The sequence below is a fragment of the Gymnoscopelus braueri genome (genome assembly GCF_963280865.1).
Source record: "Gymnoscopelus braueri genome assembly, chromosome: 10".
NCBI lineage: Eukaryota > Metazoa > Chordata > Actinopteri > Myctophiformes > Myctophidae > Gymnoscopelus > Gymnoscopelus braueri.
This window is the reverse complement of record NC_137611.1, coordinates 51945486-51966331: the sequence shown is the minus strand read 5'-3', so window position 1 is coordinate 51966331 and position 20846 is coordinate 51945486. Positions and strand designations below refer to the sequence as shown.

Below are 20846 nucleotides of genomic sequence, written 5' to 3'. Positions count from 1 at the left end.
GGTTAGGTTCGGTGTTGTGGTATAACTTTGTCTTGGCTGAAGCTTGTTTCACTGGAGTGTTCGTGACACAGCTTCCCTGCTGAGGCAAACGAAAACAAACGAACAACTAAAAACACACACAAAGAGCTCAAAGCCACTAGAACCCCGGCTCCTACTCTCGCTGGTGGAGCAACACAAACGGCTTCCGAACAAAAGACGGACCGTTTTCCAGAAGAGCGCTCGACTACAATAAATGTCCCGGCCGCTCAGCTGAGCGGGCTGTTTGGTTCCATAGGCTACAGCAGCTCTCTCTCTCACACACACACAATCAACATCCAAGCTGACCGGAGCAGCAGCCATGCCTCTGCCCAGACGTAGATCCTCCTTCCTGGGTCAGCCCTCCTCCGCGGAGGGGCGTTCGTCCTCCTCCTCCTCAGCCTCCTGCACCAGGATGGGCGTCCCGGGCTCCGGGACCACCATCACCGGCGGTGGCCACAGGGGCGTGTTCGTGGGGACGGCGCCCATGATGATCGGCGGGATGGGGATGATGACCTCCAACCTGGGCACGCGGGTGTCCCGACGCGCCCTGGGCATCAGTAGCGTGTTCCTGCAGGTATGGGGCTGTCACGACGATAATGACATTTTCACTTGACGATTAATTGTCGCTCAAGCTGTCCTCAAATAATTGATTTAATTGTGTTGTTGAACACTGGAACATATGAATAAAAATGGTGTTTCTGTTTGGCTTTCAGGCTTTGAAGTTGCACAGGGTAGATATGACAAATAACCTAAAGAAATGACTGACATTATTTAATAACTATACAAATATGAATAGTGGAAATAGCGGATCTACAAGCTCACAACACGTTACGATGCGACGCGTTGTGAGCTTGTAGATCTGCTATATCCACTATCTTTGAAAATGTATGTGAAAAATTGTCAACATCGACACGATTATGGCGATTATGGAAAATAATCGCGATTATGTCAAATCATTTGCGATTAGGCGATTATGTAGGTAGCATCTAGCATGTAGGAGTCTCTGCCTGATGACCTAAAAGCCTAATATCTCCCTCGGCCTACAGGGAATTCCCTTTAGTCTAGCGGTTAAGATGTTGCCTTTCCACGCGGGAGACCCGGATTCGTATCCCGGGCGTTACATAGTAGTAATTGCGACGGGCCCCTTTCCCTGCAGGGCCTGAGGAGCACCTCGGTGCCGGTGGTGTCCCGCGGTGGCGCCGGAGAGCGCGCCCACCAGAGTGGCGGCGGCTCCCTGGGCCTGAACAGCTGTCTGATGGAGTACCGGGACAAGGTTCGAGCCCTGGAGCAGCTCAACCAGCAGCTGGAGGAGCAGATCAGACACTGTCTGGACCGCCGCAGCTCCAGCGCCGGAGCCTGGGGCCCGCTCAGGCAGGACTGGGAGGACATCTACAGGCAGGTACTGGTACTGCACATTAACAATCTACTACGGACAGATACCGACAGACGTAAAACATTTAAAATGTTTCCTGTTTGACGTAGATGTCAAGAATACAATAAATCACAATAAACCTTTATGTAGGCCTTACATGGGCAACTGGCGGCCCGGGGGCCACATGCGGCCCCCACCTTCACTTAATGCGGCCCGCAGGTTAATATCGGAATACTGATATATTATTGATTTCAGCTGTTACAATTCTAAACATGCAAACATGACCCGCTTTAATTGCTTCAGTCTATATTGGTAGCTTAATGACTAGTATTCCATTTCTATTGTCTTTTTTATGTCCAATGTATTTGTATTTAAGTTCATAAAGTTAACAGGAATATAACTAAATGCATTTGAAATGAAATAAAAATGTTACTTTTCAGGATTCTAATTCAAAAAGAGCAAAAAAATAATAATCTGGATTCCAACAGCAAAAATAGCCGATCTACAAGCTCAAAACGCGTCACACTGCGACCGTTTTGAGCTTGTAGATCTGCTATTTTTGCTACTTTAGTGGGACAGAATGGCGAAGTACAGCATTAATTTACGAAAAAAAGGTAAAATACGGAGATAAGAGGTGTCTGCCCGAATGCAATGTGGCCCTCTGGAGTGAGTGTGGAAATATAGTGGCCCTCTCCATCATCAAAGTTGCCCACCCTTGTTTTAAACAGTAGTGTCAGTCTGTCCCAGTCCCAATTTAATTTAATCCAGAATGCCGCAGCACACCTGGTCGTCAACCACCCAAAATGTTTACATGTCCCCCCCCCCCTATCCAATCCATTAATTTGCTTCCGGTTGCTGCCCGCGACCAGTGCAAAACACTGGTGATGATAAGGTAAGGCAACCAAAGGCATGGCACCCCCTTAGCTTCAAGACATGATAAACCCAACTAAAGTAAAAAATAGCAGATTCCCCCCACTCAGTTAGATTAGCACAAGAATGCTGTCCGAGCCTAAACACCCTGGACAAACGCTCCACACGTCCAAGACTCTTCTCCCTCCTGGCTCCCAAACAGTGGAATAAACTCTGCATCTCAGTCAGAACTGCAGACTCACTCCCAATGTTCCGCCGTTGTCTAAAGACCCACATGTCTTCAGACCCCACCTAACCCCCTAGCACTCACCTCTTCAGACCCCACCTAACCCCCTAGCACTCCTCTTCAGACCCCACCTAACCACCTAAAACTTTACTTCCTTGTATTTCTTCTGGATGCTAGTTTTACGATGCAGATACAGTAGATCCCTGTTTCCTCATATTTGTGTTACTTTGATTGTTTTACCGTGGCCACAACATTGTTAAGAATGTTAGGTTCATTGTTAGCCTAAAAGGTACTGTTATTAGACAGATACTAGGTTCATTGTTTACCTGGTATCCTAGTTTCTTTGAGGCCCTACATTGTTCTCTATGTACTCTACTTTTACCTTGTTGTTTATTGACTAGAGTTTATTATTGTCTTGAGAGAGTATGTTTTACCCTCCGTCCGTCCGTGTGTGTGTCCGTGTGTGTGTCCGTGTGTCCGTGTGTCCTGTCTGTGTGTTAGCAGCTAATCTCTGGCACCGTTGGCCCGGTCGCTGCGAAACTGTGCACACACACTCCCTGGATACCAATTTAGAATCTCTGCCTCAAATTTTTCACATGGCCTGTTATAGCGCCACCTGGAGACGATTTGTGAAAAACCCATTTCTTTACATTACTCCTACAGATTTTATCCAAACGTCACGCAAATCGGTACACAGTATCTCTATAGTCATGTGATCAACACGGATCTGTCCGATTTCCCATATTCCATCCTCATTGGCTAAGGTTCGCTTCCAAAATTTGCAGGATTGGTCCGTTTTGAACAAAATGCCTCAAATCATGAACGCAGCTTGCGATTTCCGTGAAATTTCACAAACACATTCCCACTAGGCCAAGGAAGAAATGCCACCCTTTTTCACATTGGCCAGTTATAGCGCCACCAGCAGGTCTAATTTAGGAAAACACATTTTTAGAACAAAATGCCTCAAATCATGAATGCAGTGTCCGATTGCCGTGAACGACCTAAGAATAAATGGCACCCTTTTCACATTGGCCTATTATAGCGCCACCAGGAGGCCACAATAACGTACCTGACCTGGCGGAGACCTGTGCTCCGAGGAGCACTTTCTCTAGTTATTATTGATTCTGCTTATTCTGATTCACTCTGGATAAGAGCGTCTGCTAAATGCCTACATTGTAATCGATTGTAAATTGTAGTTTACCCCGACAGGTGAGCGAGGCCATACTGGACAACGCCAGACTGATGCTGCAGACTGAGAACATCCACGCCAACGCTGAAGACTTTAAAGACAGGTCAGTGGGAATAAAACCACATGATTACATGCCATTATATCAGTGGTTCTCAACCTTTTCAGGCCGCAACCCCCCACAATCATCATATTTGAACTGTGGACCCCCCAAAATAATCATATTTGAACTGGGGACCACCCAAAATAATCATATTTGAACTGGGGACCACCCAAAATAATCGTATTTGCACTGGGGACCACCCAAAATAATCATATTTGAACTGGGGACCCCCCAAAATAATCATATTTGAACTGGGGACCCCCCAAAATAATCATATTTGAGCTGGGGACCCCCCAAAATAATCATATTTGAACTGGGGACCACCCCAAAATAATCATATTTGAACTGGGGACCCCCCAAAATAATCATATTTGAACTGGGGACCCCCCAAAATAATCATATTTGTACTGGGGACCCCCCCAAAATAATCATATTTGAACTGGGGACCACCCAAAATAATCATATTTGAACTGGGGACCCCCAAATTAAACATTTGAACTTGGGACCCCCCACCCTGACAACACTTGGAATGTAGGAGTTGAGGCATTACATTTAGTTCGACTAGGTTCCACAGATAAATATTATGAAAATAGCTGAAAATAGCAAGATCTACAACACCTCGCAAGCTCACAATGTTTGCCTCTTTCTTATATTATTTGGCTAATGTTTGACCAGTTTTTATTGTATAGTTTGTTACTAATGATGCAGTATGGTCTTTTTTCATTTCATTTAATTTCTTTTATTTTTTATTAAAAAGGTCTTAAAAGTCCTTTAAGGACTGTCACTTTTACTGTCATCTGGGGACCCCCCCAAAAAATCATGTGGGGATCCCCCTGGGGGTCCCGACCCACATGTTGAGAACCGCTGCATTATATAACATGACATAAACTTAACGTTATGATTACATGAGCCAATAGGACATGACCTTATATGACATGACATAAACGTTAACGTTCATTCACACATTATTCTGTGAAATGTGATGACGCCTTTCTACCTGCAGTGATTGTATCATAATTAATATACTGCATGAAAACATGAGCTTTAGTAAACATGCTTGCGTGAGACGAAAGATCTCCAAATCAAATGGGGAAGACGATGGACGATGTAAAGCTTATTTGATGTTAATTTATGTTTTGCTCTGCATAGTGCAGGCTATCTGTATGTATGTATAATATACTGTTGTTCATTATTGATGGTGCTTTAATGTTATTGCTTCCCTTTGTATTGCTGTATCCTACGGTACTTTTCTTACTCCGTATCGGTAACTCTGTAACTCTAACTGCTGTCTTTTGGCGACTGAATATCCCCTGTGGGGTCGATGAAGGTCTATCTACAGTATTGATCTTATTCGTTTACTTCAACACAAGCCTTTGTCGCGGCCAAATACATATAATTTTGGGGGTTGACAAGAAAAAGTTTGAGAATCACTGATATAGAAACATATGTTTTTTTTAAACTGTAGGATTTTGAAGACATTAGTAGAATCCCCCAGAAGCAAGGATTTGAGTAAAAAAATAATCGCTTGAAAAAAATATATTCAAACGACTTGCCCAAACTTTCATGACTTTTTTCAAAAATAGCAGATCTACATGCTCGTAGCGCGGCACTCTGACAGCCAGACAGACAGACAGACAGACAGGCAGACAGACAGACAGACCACAGGGTTGAAAACATTAGCTAAATTCCAATCCCCAAATCTCTGCTCTCTTTCTAACTCCGCACTCAGTGTGGAAGTTAGGAATGTGGTCATTGTCTCATTGTCTTCACCTCCCGGCCGACCCAGCCTGGTGAAGACAATGAGGCTTAGCAGTGTTAGCAGGTATGAGAATAAGTGACACATCAGACTACATAGTATAACACCGTTTTGGTTCAGGAAGGAGGAGATCAACTGTCTGTTTAAAACACTACTATCACTCACTTATCAATCACTGCTTTATTGATGACTACCATATCAATCACTATTCTATTGATCACTATCTTGTTGATGTGTGCAGGTATGAGAATGAGCAGCCATTCAGGAAGGCAGTAGAAGAGGAGATTAACTCTTTGTATAAAGTGATCGATGAAGCCAGCCTCACCAAGACTGAACTGGATGCTCAGATAGACAGCATGAGAGAGCAGCTCCACGACCTGGAGCACAACCACCAAGAGGTACCTTATTGCTACCTTATTACCTTATTCACCTGGAGCAGAGGTACCTTATGATCTGCCACTACCTTATTACCTTATTGATCTGAGGTACCTTATGATCTATCACTACCTTATTACCTTATTGATCTGAGGTTCCTTATGATCTATCACTACCTTATTACCTTACTGATCGGGAACAAAACCACCTAGAAGTACCATATTAAAGGTAGGGTACGTGATTTACTTTAGTTAAAATGAGTGTTACATAGTTCTATATTCTGATAGTACTCATTGCTTTAGAGTGTTTGTTCAGTAAAAGGCGTCTCCATGTCTCTCCAGCTCTTTATTAAACAGAAAATGCATTTTCAGTGCTCTCTCCTGATTGGCTTAAATGTTGTCACCTACCTGAAAATGTGCATAATTCTATTTACTAAAGAGCTGGAGAGACCCCTGTGACCGAACAAACGCTCTGTAGCAATGATTACTATCAGAATATTATACTTTAACCTTTTAACAAAAAAAACAAAAAATACAAAATCACTTACCCTGCCTTTAACTTATTACATTATTACCTTATTAACTCATGATCCATCACTACCGTATTGAGCTGTCAATGGAATGGGTGTGTTCTAACCTGTACAGGAAGTGATGTCATTGTGTTGTGATCCGTACAGGATGTGCGTGTTCTGTACAGCCAGCTGGCGGGTCGGGAGGTGGACGAACCGGACGCTCCTATTGAGACCAGTCTGGACCACATACTGGAGTACATCAGGAACCAATGGGAGAGAGTCATCGAGAGGAACCGAGCCGAGACCGACAGCTACCTGGAATGCAAAGTAACAATGCATAGATAACAACAACGACAATGTTATTATTATCATGGACTGTGTAACTGTACTGGAGTGTCAGTCATTGAATCTGTGCCACATTATGCTTTATCACTTTATCCATGCGTATACACGTGTGTACTAGGGCTGTCACGATTGTCGACTGCAGTATTTATGTTGACGATTCATTGTCATACAAATAATTGCGATTGGTGATTTAATTGTGTTATTTGCATTGAACGTTAGAACAAAAAATGGAAAGAAAATTACATTTCTGTTTGCCTTTTAGGCTTCGGAATAAAACGGGCAGATATGAAAAATAACTTAAATATACAAATACATTGCTGACATATTTAATAATGTTATACTTTTAAAAAAATAGTAAAATAGCAGAAATAGATGATCTACAAGCTTACAACTTTGTGACGCGTTGTAAGCTTGTAGATCATCTATTTTTGATTTTTCTTTTTTAAATGTACGAAATGTTTTCAACATGGACGCGATTATGACAATTATCTCAAATAATTGCTATTTGACGATTATGTTATAATTGTGACAGGCCTAGTGTCTACGTATGTGTGTGTGTACGTGTACATACTGTGTGTGTGTGTGTGTGTGTTGTTGCGTTTATGTAGCAGGCAAGCAGCAGTAAACTGAACGTGTGTGTGTATGTGTGTGTGTGTGTGTGTGTGTGTGTGTGTGTGTGTGTGTGTGTGTGTGTGTGTGTGTGTGTGTGTGTGTGTGTGTGTGTGTAGCAGGCAGAGTGTGTGAGCAGCAGTAAACTGAGTCGTGAGGAAGAGGAGCTGGAGACGCTGAAGGTTGAATGTAACGACGCTTGCTGTAGAATCCAGAGTCTGCAGGCAGAGACCGAGTCCATCAGAGCTCTGGTAAGAAATAGTTAACTCTAAACACTGTCATTTTACGGTTTCAACTTTAGATGTCAAACCAACTACTAAAGGATTTCATAGGTTAAATCTAGAGGTAAAATACATCTCGCACGCACACACATAATAACAATAAGATGATAAATACAAATTCCAACTTAAAGGGATAGTTCACCCCCAAAATGACTTTTTTCCTATCGATTAGTAACCCCATGGAAACTTGAATTCATATTTTTTTCCTAAGCCAATAATTTGATGGTAAAAAAATATAATATAAATATAAGTCTCCAAGGGGTGACTTACAACAGAATCATTCAGTTAGTTAGTTAGTTAGTTAGAATCTAGTTAGCTGTTTGTTTTGAACAGAAGCGTGGTCTGGGGAAGAGCGATGCTCAACATTGTGTGTGATTTACAGTGGTGTAAAGTAACTAAGTACATTTACTCAAGTACTGTACTTAAGTAAACTTTTGAGGAATGTTTACTTTACTGGAGTATTTCCCATTTTCAATACTTTTACTTCTACTCCACTACATCTCAGAGGCAAATATTGTATATTGCAGTCACTGTATGCTTGCACCTAAATAAAAAAGGCTTAAAATGTCATGTGTTTTACTCCACTACAAGTATTTGAAAACTTTAGTTACTAGTTACTTTGCAGATATAAATTAAAACACACATGAACCACTTCAGCCCTATTTTATACCTAGGCTATTTTTGGGGGAAATTTTTATCCCACGATTTTGGAACCCCAAAATAAGCGAGCCCTCACTAGAGCCCCGTGCGCGGACCTCTAGTTTTCAAACATTTTAGTAGGCTACTTTTACTTTTGGTACTTTAAGTACATGCTGATACCAATACTTTTGTACTTTTACTCAAGTACATTTTGAATTCCGAACTTTTACTTGTACCAGAGTAGCCTACTTCTACATTGCAGTATTGATACTTTTACTTAAGTAAAGTACTTTTTCCACCACTGACAATCATAATAATCAATCATGTGTTCCTATAACAGAAACGTGGCTTGGAGAACTCCCTGAGCGACGCCCAGCACTGGCACGACATCGAGCTGCAGAACATGGGCTCCGTGGTGGCCAAGCTGGAGGCGGAGCTGAGCGACGTCCGCGGCGACATCGAGCAGCAGCGCCGCGACTACGAGACGCTGCTCGGCAACAAGCTCCGCCTGGAGCAGGAGATCGGACTGTACCACGGCATCCTGGACGGGGAGGAGAGCCGCTTCCAGCCCCCACCACCCCCCATGTGAGTCCATTAATTAATCGAGTCTGTTATTGCTGTTGTTGTCAGGCAGAAACCTCTTATCTCCATATTTTTACTTTTTGTGTTTTTTCGCCCTACTTGATCATCAAAAGTAGCAGATACACAAGTTCGAAATGCGACACGAAGTGACACGTTTAAAGCTTGTAGATCTGCTACTTTTGCTATTTTTTTATCCGTTTTGGACACCCGACAAAGACGATATGCCAATCACCACCACTATTAACCAGGATGCTATTTTTCCACATTTCAGACATTCAAATCACGTGGAATCAAAGCACGCATTGTTAGGGCAGTGTGGTTGGGTGCTAGGTCCCATGTAGCCTGGCACTGGCCAGACTGATAACGTGGATTCACTCTCACGTTCCCTCCTCGGTATCAGTCTGGACTTCGGCCCATAGGGAGCGAGTATGAGAAATCAGAAAATGATCGGGACAATCAGTGACTGCGTTTCAACTGCTGTCCGTACAACAGTGAAAAGCATCCAAATCATTTTCTCATTCTCGTTCCCTATGGGCCGAAGTCCAGACTGATACCGGGGAGGAACGTGAGAGTGAATCCACGTTATCAGTCTGGCCAATGCCAGGCTAGGTCCCATGACCTTGTTCCCCCTAAATTTGACACAAACATGGGGAAAAGTTCTACCACATGGCCACCAAAAATGCAGAATGCCCTGTCAAAAGACATTCAAAACCCTCGATCTACACTCTAAACTAAACTAAAAGCATTGCTGTCCTCCTATCATAATTAGTCTTAGAACCCTTACCCTGGTGGCTTCCCCTCCCCTCCCCACCTACCCTTTTCTTCTCTTCTCTGTACACAGATCTACTGGTGTTGTTTCTGATATGTAAAGCATTGTACTGTATATTCTATGCCTTTTTGATGAATTAAGTAGCCTACAACGGACCACAATGGACACAACTTGACTGTACTGCTGTACCGTTATCAAACCTGTTATTATAAAGTATTCAATCAATCAATAGGTTGCGGGAGGCGTAAGCTTGTAGATCAGCTATTTTCACAATGTTTGCCTCTTACTTACGTAATATTTGACAATTTGGCCTTAAAAGTCCTTAAATTGTAACTTTAGAAATGTGCAGATACCCTGTATACACTTATACTGTATGTTGGTCTGTTAACCTTTGAGTGAGAAAACAATGTTGCACATTAAGCTAATCATCTGGGGACCCCCCAAAATAATTTGGGGACCCCCCCTGGGGTCCCGACAGACAGTTTGGGAACCACTGCTCTACAGTACGATATTAACTAATGATATTAATTATGATATCACCTCTACAGGGGCAGCTCAGTGCCTGAAGGGGCCAGCGGCACTGTACCGATACCAGACGGCAAAACTCTGCCCCCCGCAGGAAGCAAGGCAAAGTGCTAATGTACCCAAACTGACACACTAACAAATCAAATTACAAATCACATTTATATTCATAACTGGTGATGCTGGACAATAATTGATGTAAAAATGGTGTAAAACAGCTTCATGCCTTGGAGGAAAATGTTTCTAAGCTGAAGAATGAGAAGGGCGTGTGTTTTTTCTAAAGACCTTTTAGCATGCTATTCTGTGAGATCACACCAGTTTCAGCCGGTTCGGCTCATTTTTGGTGGGATGTTTTAACGACATAAAGCGTCTCTTAAATTAAGTTATTTCTTCAATAATCAGGACACTTGAGTCTGTATGTTTTATTGAAAAGATATGGATTGGAAATAATAAATTAAACAATGAAAATGTGTTGACTGCTGCTAGATTGACTTTGAGTTGTTTGTCTGCCATGAACCACTGCAGGCCTAGTAGAGCAGATCATAGGCTCAGCAGCACAGCAGCCATATTGTGAAGACATTCACAGGTGTTACCAATGATACTAATGAAGGCTCTGTTCCATTCTGGTCAAACAGAGTCAGGGTGCTGATAATCTCTCAAGAACAGATTCTGCTCTGCGTTTGAATCTGTCGGGGAGGTTCGTCATAACGTGTGCGCACTCATAGATATAGAAAGTTACCTAGATACCTCATTGGCCTCTGCAGTTCATTGGAGCGACTGGTATCTCAATACAAGGCTCTTCCGCAGGGCTGTTTCACTACTGACCAATCACATCGCGTTGACTACTGGCCAATCACAGCGCGTCTAACTGACTAGTTGCTGCGCGAGAGAAAAGACCCGCCCCACCTGCCTCTGATTGGCCTACCGAACGCCCCCTGCTGAAGCGGAAGGAAGTGATAGGCTAGCCCTGCGGAACAAGGAAGCGCGCCCGAGATACGAACGCTTCAGAGCCGAAGGAGGCGTCTACCTTTATATGTCTATGTGCGCACTGGGCAAGTGGGCGTGCCTTCAGATCAGGAAGCAGGCCGCGCTTTACCCAATCAAATGTAGTGGGCGGGATTCACGTGTCCGTCGATCCTTCCCCTCTCGAAACCAACCGAAACTAATTTAACAATAGCGTCCGCGGAGCAGACAAAACCACAGAAAGATATTCACATTTTAACTTGCTCTTTCATCATAGAAACAAGTGGGCTTATAACCAAAACGATCCATGTTCTCTGGGAGAAGTGGTGTTAGTGTTCCGTGTAGAAATATTGTTAGTGGGAATGAAAACATAGTCGCACCACCGGAAGTAGAGCGCTGAAGGCAGACCAAAACCCCGGTTTCCTTGCGCACGGGTGCTACGTTTTCTTCCTCCCAGAGCCAACTGAGATACGCTTACGGGTCCATTTGGTTCCATTTGTACACTCTCAAGAGTTATGGGGGTCGTGGAAATTGAAATATCTGAGATCCACTGTGCTACACTAAATGGAATAGAGCCTTCATTAGTAGCATTGGTAACACCTGTGAAGGAAGTGATAATACGGCTGCTGTGCATAGAGCCTATAGGAACAACCGTTCATTTTGTGATACAAGCATGACAGTTGGCGTGAACATTCCTCTGGGTCAACTATTTGACTTTGGGAGCTGATGTTAGGTGGGTAGACAAGAGAAAAATATCAAAAGATCAAATGGTGGAAGATGAAGAATGAACAATGCTGTGTGGAGCTCAGGGAGGAGATAAGAAAGGCAGCCAGAGAGATGAAGAAAGTAGGCAGGGAGTACAAGGAGATGAGGGGTAAGGCGAAGAGAGAGGTGGCGAGGGGTGAGGAGCTAAGGGAAAGAGTATGAGGAGTTGTTTGAGAGGCTGGACACTCAGAGGCACTGGCATGGAAAGGATCGGTGGTGGAAAAAGTACTCAAATGTTTGACTTAAGTAAAAGTATCAATACTGCAATGTAGAAATCAAGTAAAAGTCAATAGAATTCAAAATGTACAAAAGTATCGGTATCAAAATATACTATATATATATATATATACCATATACACCAAAAGTAAAAGTACTCATTATGCAGAATGTCCTATTTCACAAGTTTTCAAATGTATACATTGTATACAAATCTTTTGAAAATAGCAGATCTACAAGCTCACAATGCGTCGCTAAAATGTACATAGGGCTGAAGTGGTTAATGTATGTTTTGCGATAATAATCAAAATCTACAAAGTAACTAGTAACTTAAGTTTTCAAATAAATGTAGTGGAGTAAAAAGTACAATATTTGGATCCGAGATGTAGTGGAGTAGAAGTAAAAATACCTCAAAATTGTACTTAAGTACAGTACTTGAGTAAATGTACTTAGTTACTTTCCACCACTGGAAAGGATGTGCAACAGGTTTAAGGTGATAAAGAATAGAGATGGAAATGTTCCAGCAAGTGAAGACAAAAAGGTGACTGTAGCTGAAAAGTGACACTTTTGCATGTCTGTATAGTGAAACCAGCCATGCTGTACGACTTGGAAACAGTGGCACGGATGAAAAGACAGGAGGAACAGCTGGAGGTGTCAGAATTGAGAATGCTACGATTCTCATGAGGAGTGACAAGGAAGGACATCAGAAATGACTAAATTAGATGATCAGCCCAGGTTAGAAGGTTTGGGGACAAAGCAAGAGAGGCGAAGTTGAGATGGTTTGGACATGTGCAGAGGAGGGATGAGGGGTACATTGGGAGAAGGATGCTGAAGATGGAGCTGCCAAAGGAGGAAGAGGAAGGCCAAAGAGGAGGTTTAAGGGTGAGAGAGGACATGCAGGTGGCTGGAGTCACCGCGGAAGAAGCAGAAAACAGAACCAGATGGAAAAAAATAGAATACATGTTCAGCAGTCATGATATATATTTGCTTTAATCCCTGAGTTGCACAGTTGTATGGCGTGTTTTTGAAATGTTTGAATTTTAATGGTTATAAATGGTAACTCCTGAAAATTGTCAAAAACATACAATGAGAGAGCTATTTGGTGATTGACCTCACAAAAGTATAGGCAAAGATATGCTGAAATGCAAAAACAGTCTAATTTTGGCAGCCATCTTGAAATAAATGGCCACCCTCTTTGATTTGCAAGTGGCCCGGTTTCTTAAATCGAAGAGTGACCTCCAAAGATGATTTGTACCAAATGTCACGCTTGTATCGCCTTTTGAACGATTCTCCCAAAATATTGCTGTTATTTGCTGCACTACAACACATACTTGCAGAGTTTGCAGATACAATTCAGATTCAATTTTAGAAAATGTTAAAAGTAAATTTTTTTCCCTTTTTACCCCTTTGTCTCCCCAATTTAGTCGTTATGCCAATTAATTCCTCCCCACACGGTAGAGCCTTCATCATACTCCTCCCGCACAACACTCCCTGCTGACAGGTGCAGCCCCAGCCCGTAGGAGTACGGACGCGGATAAATATCACCCTCCCCGCCCGGCTTCCTCCCCCAAACACACGGGCCAAAAGTGTTCACTCATATAGACGCTTGACAACAGTTGCCGTTGATTGGTTCAACGTGTCAACATGCACCTTGTTGATTGGTTCAACGTGTCAACATGCACCTTGTTGATTGGTTCAACATGTCAACATGCACCTTGTTGATTGGTTCAAGGAGTGAATGACTTTGATTTGAAAGCAGATGAAAATAAAGCCGATTAATATCACAGATGTTTGATTTGTTTCTCAGAAGCGCTTTCTATGATCGCTACTCTGAAAGCTAGCTCACAATAGAAGTAAAGGCTCCATTTACTGTAAGGTCCGGGATCAAGGCTTGTGGACAGCATTATAAATCAGGGGTTCCCAAACTTTTCAGCTTGAGACCCATAAGACACATTTGGTTTCTCCCAGGACCAGGCACATGCACACATAGACATGAAAGGGGGCTCGAGCCCCTGCCCTTTTACCCGTCGTTAAAAAGTGCCCTCTCCAGACCACGGATGCAGCATTTACTATGGTGAAAAAAACGTAAATGCCCCCTGTCCATGCCCTACTCCAAGGCAGCATTCACGACTAAGAGAATTGCCCCATTCTTACTCTCTTGAACTTTGAATGCAGCATTTTGTTGAAAGAATTGCCCTCTGTAGAAATCCATGCCGTGTGCCGCATCTCTCCAGTAAAGCTTCATTGTACTTAATTGAGCGAGGTGTCGTACACAGAATTATAGCCGATCTAAAAGCTCTCAACGCGTCACAGTTTCGGTACGCGATACCGCGCAACAAAGTATTATGCCTAATCGAAACCTAACCTGGCCCGGCGCACACACATGTCCACTGAACGAGGAGAGCACACAGACAAAGGCCAAATTTTTTTTTAAAGAAAAAAATGCCTCAAATCATGAACACAGCGTTTTGAAGGGGCCTCTAAACATCGCAGAGCCACACATTCTACAAATGTTATTACTGTTGCAGAAGCAATATTGTTTTTCATGTGACAATGACTATAAAACTGTGTTTTTTGCCTTCAAAATAGGAATCGTGCACATCTCCAAAAGTGCTTTCACTTCTGACCACAAATGTGTAAAGTTGCACCATATGTTGTCAAAATGCTATTTCCCTCGCGCCCTCACAGCTGCAACCCAAGACAGCACTGTTCTGGCTAGGCAACCAAGCCTGGCGGAGATATGCACTCAAGAGGAGCACACTTTTCTATTACTACATATTTTAGTACAATTGCCTGCATTTCTTTGAATAAAGACATACATAATCCCTCTCATTATGTGTGTGATGGTGTAATGAAAGGTTGACATATTTGTTCACCTCATTTCATTTGGAAAAAGATCATCTTTATATTGTTAACCATTTGAATCAAGTATAAAATTAACCATTACAATTTCATTCATAAATCAATCCTGAAACGACAAGCTATTAATTACACATCAATTACCAAGTAATATACCAGTAATATTATTTTTTACTAATATACCAGTGATGTAGCGCAATAACCAGTTATCACAATCTGTTTATTGGCCAAGCATGATACTGTCCTAACAGCTGATTGGCTGGAGGGTGTGCATCCTAACAGCTGATTGGTTGGAGGGTGTGTGTTATTTTAAGATACTTGCAGGGCTGTGGTCTCATTGGGGCAGGGCGATATTGGACAAAAACCTAATATCGCAATATTTTGATATAAATCCCTCGATATTGATGTTGTGGAGATAATATTGTATTGTGACAATAATACAAATTGTACTTTAATGTGTTTCTAAACTTCTTGAAAGTATAAAATAAGGCACAAGTGTTAAAACGAGGAACATCATATCGCAATATTACAATAATTATCTAAAATCTAATTATTTCTACTCTCAAATCATATCCATAGAATATATGGTATCCTTATATTTATATCATTGCTGTCAGGTTGAAACCTTGTACGTCCAAAATCGTTCCTTTTTAATTATTCAAAACAATACAAAATGTGTGAACATAGCAAGTTGTGAGCTTGTAGATCTGCTTTTTTCACTACTTTTGCATGACACTTGTGTATGATGAAGTAGGGCATACATTTATGGAACAAAACCTAAAAGTTTATAAAATATGGATATACAAGATTTCTGCCCAGCCCTATACTGTATTGCAGTTGAGAAACCTGCCTACAGGGTGACGGTCGGCAGGATTGGTTATTTCTAACAGGATTTCAACCTTTTATTTTATTTATTATTTATGCAAGAGCATAGAAATAGGACATTAGGACAACATAAAGACATTGCTTTCGCATTGACCTATTAAGTCCAGGGAAAGCATCTGCAGCAAAAATAGGCTCGGTGTTTTTAGCAGATCTACAAGCTATGAGCTTGTAGATCTGCAATTTTTTTGAAAAAAAAACATTTGTGCAAATCTTTGAATATATATATATTCTAAAGCGAACATTTGTAACTCAAATCTTTGATTCTGGGGATCCTACAAATGTCTTCTAAATCCTAACAGTTTTTAGAAAAGACTTATGTTGCTATAATATCAGTGGTGGGGTGCTCAAACTTCTTCATGTCAAGGACCCCCAAAATTATATGTAGGCTATTTGGCCACGGACCCCATATGAAAATATGGGGTCCCCCCAGAAGCAAAGATTTGAGTTACAAATGTTCGCTTTAAAAAAATATATATATATATTCAAAGATTTGCAAAATAATTCAAGATATCTGCTATTTTTTTAAATAGCAGAAATCTAAAAAATTACACAGATGCTTTCCCGGTCCTAATGGATTAATATTTTTAAAACAAAAGTTGAAATCTTGTTTGAAACGTCAAAGCCTGCCTACCGATGATGTCACTGGTAGGCAGGTCTCTGAACTGTCCACAGCCCTCCTCTGACACACAGACCGAATAGACAGCAATGGTGCCATCTTATAAATCGTCTCTGTCGAGTGGGAACCTCATGTCCCAAACTGTTACTTTAGCAAAAGTAGCAGATCTACAAGCTTAAAACGCGCCGTTTCGCACTGCGTTTTCGAGCTTGTGGATCTGCTACTTTTGATGCTTTTGGTGTGACGCTGTGGTATGATCAAGTAGGGCGTACATTTTAGAATACGGAGATAAGAGGTTTCTGCCCGACAGCAACGAAATGAACATCAGTGAGGACCAATTAAATGAAGGTACTAGGCTGAAAAAATGTCGTTACGATGGCTTCTCGCTCTTGCTGTAGCGAGGTAACGCTTATTCCCAGCTTGATGAAGATAGTACCAACGTAAAGTTGATATCGTTGCCGTCTCCATATTTTAACGTTTTGTGTTTTTGGTAAATTGATGACCTGCTCGATCATACTACAGTGCCACACAATAGCATCAAAAGTAGCAGATCGACAAGCTCGAAACGCGGCTCGAAACGCGGCGCGAAGCGACGCGTTTCGAGCTTGTAGATCTGCTTCTTTTGCTATTTTTGAATTTGAATCCTGAAAAGTAACAGTTTTGGAATTATGAGATTTCCACCGACAGACGATATTCAATCGAAAAAACATATATCCACTAGAAGCCGTGCGGTCATTTAAAAATAATCCACTTCACATTACACCTACTGTCCATCTCATTACCAGACAACTACAAAAATACTTCATTTTACTGGTATAGTACTCAGTAATCAGTCGTTATACAATAGCAGGTTATGAAATCTATTTTATTTATATATTACTTGGTAATTTACAGTCATCGATGCATTAATAACAGCCAGTAATAAAAACTGCAGAGCACCAGCCAGCCAATCTCCTTTGAGCTTATTTTTCGTTTTTTTTTTACCCATAATCCCACAGGCTTGACCTCTGACCTCATATGGTGCAGTACTTCCTGGCTCAGGGGGGTTGACAGTAGTACCTTATTGGATCTATAAATCCACACGTCAAATGGATCTACACATCTCGTTCTCCCACAGTCTGTATACTGTCGTATAACCAAACGACACGTTGACCTTTTGAACCGGGTTCAGGGGTCAAGGAGGAGGGCAGGTTTTTTTTTTCTTTAGGCGGGGTTAAGGGGGATGCACCCCACCCCGACCCCGCCCTCGTGGCACACCATCGGCGCCATGAACGTCCAGTGGTTGGCCGACTGGCTCTCGGGGTCGTACATCTCCACGGAGCAGAGGTTCGACTGGCCGTCGTAGCCGCCCACGGCGTACAGTCTGGCGGAGGTGGCGACGAGCGACACACGGCTGCGCCGCGTGTTCATGGCCACCAGGTGGCTCCACTGGCCCGCCAGGGAGCTGTAGACCTCGGCGCCGCTGAGGAAGCCCGAGCCGTCGTAGCCTCCCGCCACGTACATGTGGCTGCCCAGCGCTGCGGCGCCGTGCCGACAGCGCTTGTTTATCATGCCGGAGATGGGGTGCCACTGCTCCGTGTGGTGGTTGTAGTGCTCCACCTAGGGGACGGGAGAGACAATTACACTCTTTGATAAAATGCAATCATATTTGTCCCGGCGAGACTAAAGCCCGGTCGCACCAGGTGTTTACCATGTTTTTTTCTGGCAGTCTTCCCATTGAGCCTGATTTTAAAACATCACCTGATACGTAGGCACATCATTGCTGATTGGATAGGGCTCAACGAATCACAGTAGAAAGGGAAGTGACTTGAATTTTACATTGGAATGCTTTGTCTCGTCCCGCCCGCAGACCTTTACATAGGAAGGCTATGGTCCCGCACCGCCCACAGACCAATCAGAATGGATTGGATGGATGGAACAACAAATGCTGAAGAAGCGCCTCCGTCTGGATTCCAGGCTAAAATAAAGCATTGTTTGGGGGTAATTCAAGGATTTGTTGATCTAGGATGTTTTGGTTACACATTTTGTTGATCTTTTAACACAAACCTGATTAGTGAAAACTAGGTTTAAAGGTTTGTGCAACTGGATTAAATAGATAAACATTGATTTAAATCAGGTTACCTCAAGTCTAAAACAACCGGGACTTTACCCATTTTGGGCGGGAACCCCTATTTGTAACTATATCTTTCAAGACGGGAACCCCTTTTGTGGTTAGGTCAGGATTTAGAAGCCGTTTTTAGAATCGGCCTCAGGTCTAAAATTGATGGTCAAGATCGCATTGATGCGTTCTTTCCAAAACAACTTTTCTTTTTTTTATTCCACAAGGGGCGACCTAACACAGCTTTGGAATGATCGATCGTCACTCAGAGAAGAAGTAGTCGGATGTGACGTCTTTCCAAAAAAACTGGAAGCCATCCGCCCCAGCGATGGGATTTTCAGAAAAACACCTGTAACTCAGTTTCATTTTTTTTGCATTGAAAACCACCAGTTTTCAGCGGGCCAAAGCCCCAAAATGGCGGATCGCGGTTGGAATGTTGTCGTTCCTATGGATACACAGATCCCTCCGCTAACCCACGGGGACTATTTTGTTTGTGTTTTTGGGACACAATGTCGCTTCCACGGTGTTTCAAATATCATCGGATTGAGGTAATTACGCTGGCAAGGGGATAGAAAACTATGTTTAATATCTTGGCAATCAATGTGTTAAGAGTCTAAAACAAGGGTACTCCAATGCATATCGGTCCACAAATAAAATAATAAAATAAAACAAAAGTTTTTTTCTGTTTGTTATGTCAGTCAAGCTACATAAAATGCAGTCAATGTGTCCAATTGTAACCACTTTGAAGCTGCCGTCCCTATTTTGGGAATGTAGATAAGAGCATGTTAATACAATCACAATGTGGTCTGCCTGCTCTTCTATTAACCCATTTGTGTCATTTTAGATTTCTTTGGGCTATTCAATAATAGCAGATCTACAAGCATGGCACCAAGTGCCGTGCTATGAGCTTGTATATCTGCTTATTTATTTTTTTATCTTGAAAATTTGTGCAAATCTTTGAATACATATTTTTTTAAGCAAACATTTTAACTCAAATCTTTGCTTCTGGAGATTCTACAAATGTCTTCTAAATCCTAACCGTTTTCTGAAAAAGAAACCTATGTTGCTATAATATCAGTGGTTCTCAAACTTTTTTCATGTCAACGACCACCGAAATGATATGTATTTGGCCGCGGACCCCCATCTCAAAATATGTTGTTCCAGGGACCCCCCAGAAGTTGTAACAGAGTTAAAAATGTGCGCTACAGAAAAAAAGATATTCAAAGATTTGCACACATTTTCACGATTTAAAAAAAAAATAGCAGATCTACAAGCTCGTAGCGCGGCGCTGTTGTACATCTGCTATTTTTATACAGCCAAAGAAATCTTAAAATGACACAGATGCGTTCCGGGTCTTAAAGGGTTAAGGCATATGCATGCAGATGTGCCATGTGCATCCTGTGGTCTGGGAGGACACCTACTGGTTGACAAGTGGTACTGCCAGAAGGTCAAAATTCAATGTCTCCCATCAGCAAAGCAGGCAGCCTCTGGTACTTAAACGGACTTGACCAAGTCTCTTCACCAAAAATAGCCAATGTACAAGCTCAAAACGTGTCACGATGTGTTTTTGAGCTTGTAGATCTGCTATTTTTGGCTAATGTTCAAGTGGTTAAATCAGTGGTAAACAGGTCAGCACGACTCGTGTTTGAATCCCCAGTAGGACTTGAACGTTCCAGAGTGCAGCTTTACGTGGTTAAATACAATTATTATTGTATGAATTATTATGCATTTTCTACTTTCATTGATTAATTAAACTGACATTTTGTATTCTCAAAAAAGTAAAAAGTTGTATTTGTTTGCTTAGAAAATGCAAATTGTTTTCACAAAATATAAAAACATGGGTCAAGTGGGACCAGAGCCTAGGCCAGCAGGTCACAAAAAATCATCCTCTTTGGACAAAGCAAATAAAGCAAACAAAAGTATGCACGTTTTTAAAAAGCAAGTTTGGACACGTTGTTTGGTAACACAGTGTTGGATGGACAGACGGACGGACGGACGGACGGACAGACAGACAGACAGACAGACAGACAGAGAGACAGAGAGACAGAGAGACAGAGAGACAGACAGAGAGAGAGAGAGACATACCGTGTTGAAGATCTGTAGACCATCATGTCCGCCAGAGACGAATATCCTCCCGTCAAACACGGTGACCCCGGCAGCACTGCGACTGGAATTCATCTCTGTTAGCAACATCCATCTGAAAATAATGATATACATATACACATGTTACATGAATTAATAATACACTCATCAATCAAATACAATTTGGGTTTAAAGGAG

At 42.2% G+C, this 20846-nt stretch overlaps 2 protein-coding genes across 2 annotated transcripts in view; one reads left to right on the top strand and one right to left on the bottom strand.

Moving 5' to 3' along the window:
* Positions 1-337: 337 nt before the first annotated feature.
* bfsp2 (beaded filament structural protein 2, phakinin) lies at positions 338-10582 on the top strand (the record flags this gene model as incomplete). Its single annotated transcript, XM_080440557.1, has 8 exons — positions 338-592; positions 1175-1417; positions 3696-3778; positions 5773-5929; positions 6583-6744; positions 7491-7622; positions 8632-8876; positions 10191-10582. 8 exons carry the CDS (start codon positions 338-340, stop codon positions 10279-10281), a joined length of 1368 nt encoding a protein of 455 aa, XP_080296683.1. The 3' UTR covers positions 10282-10582.
* Positions 10583-14975: 4393 nt separating this feature from the next.
* Positions 14976-20846, bottom strand: part of klhl18 (kelch-like family member 18) — a 29731-nt gene continuing 23860 nt past the window's right edge. Inside the window, exons 9-10 of the mRNA XM_080440312.1 lie at positions 20652-20763; positions 14976-18067 (exon numbers count right to left, since the gene is read on the bottom strand). Coding sequence (XP_080296438.1) covers positions 17672-18067; positions 20652-20763 — 508 coding nt within the window. The 3' untranslated portion in view covers positions 14976-17671. The remainder of the gene's footprint in view (positions 18068-20651; positions 20764-20846) is intronic.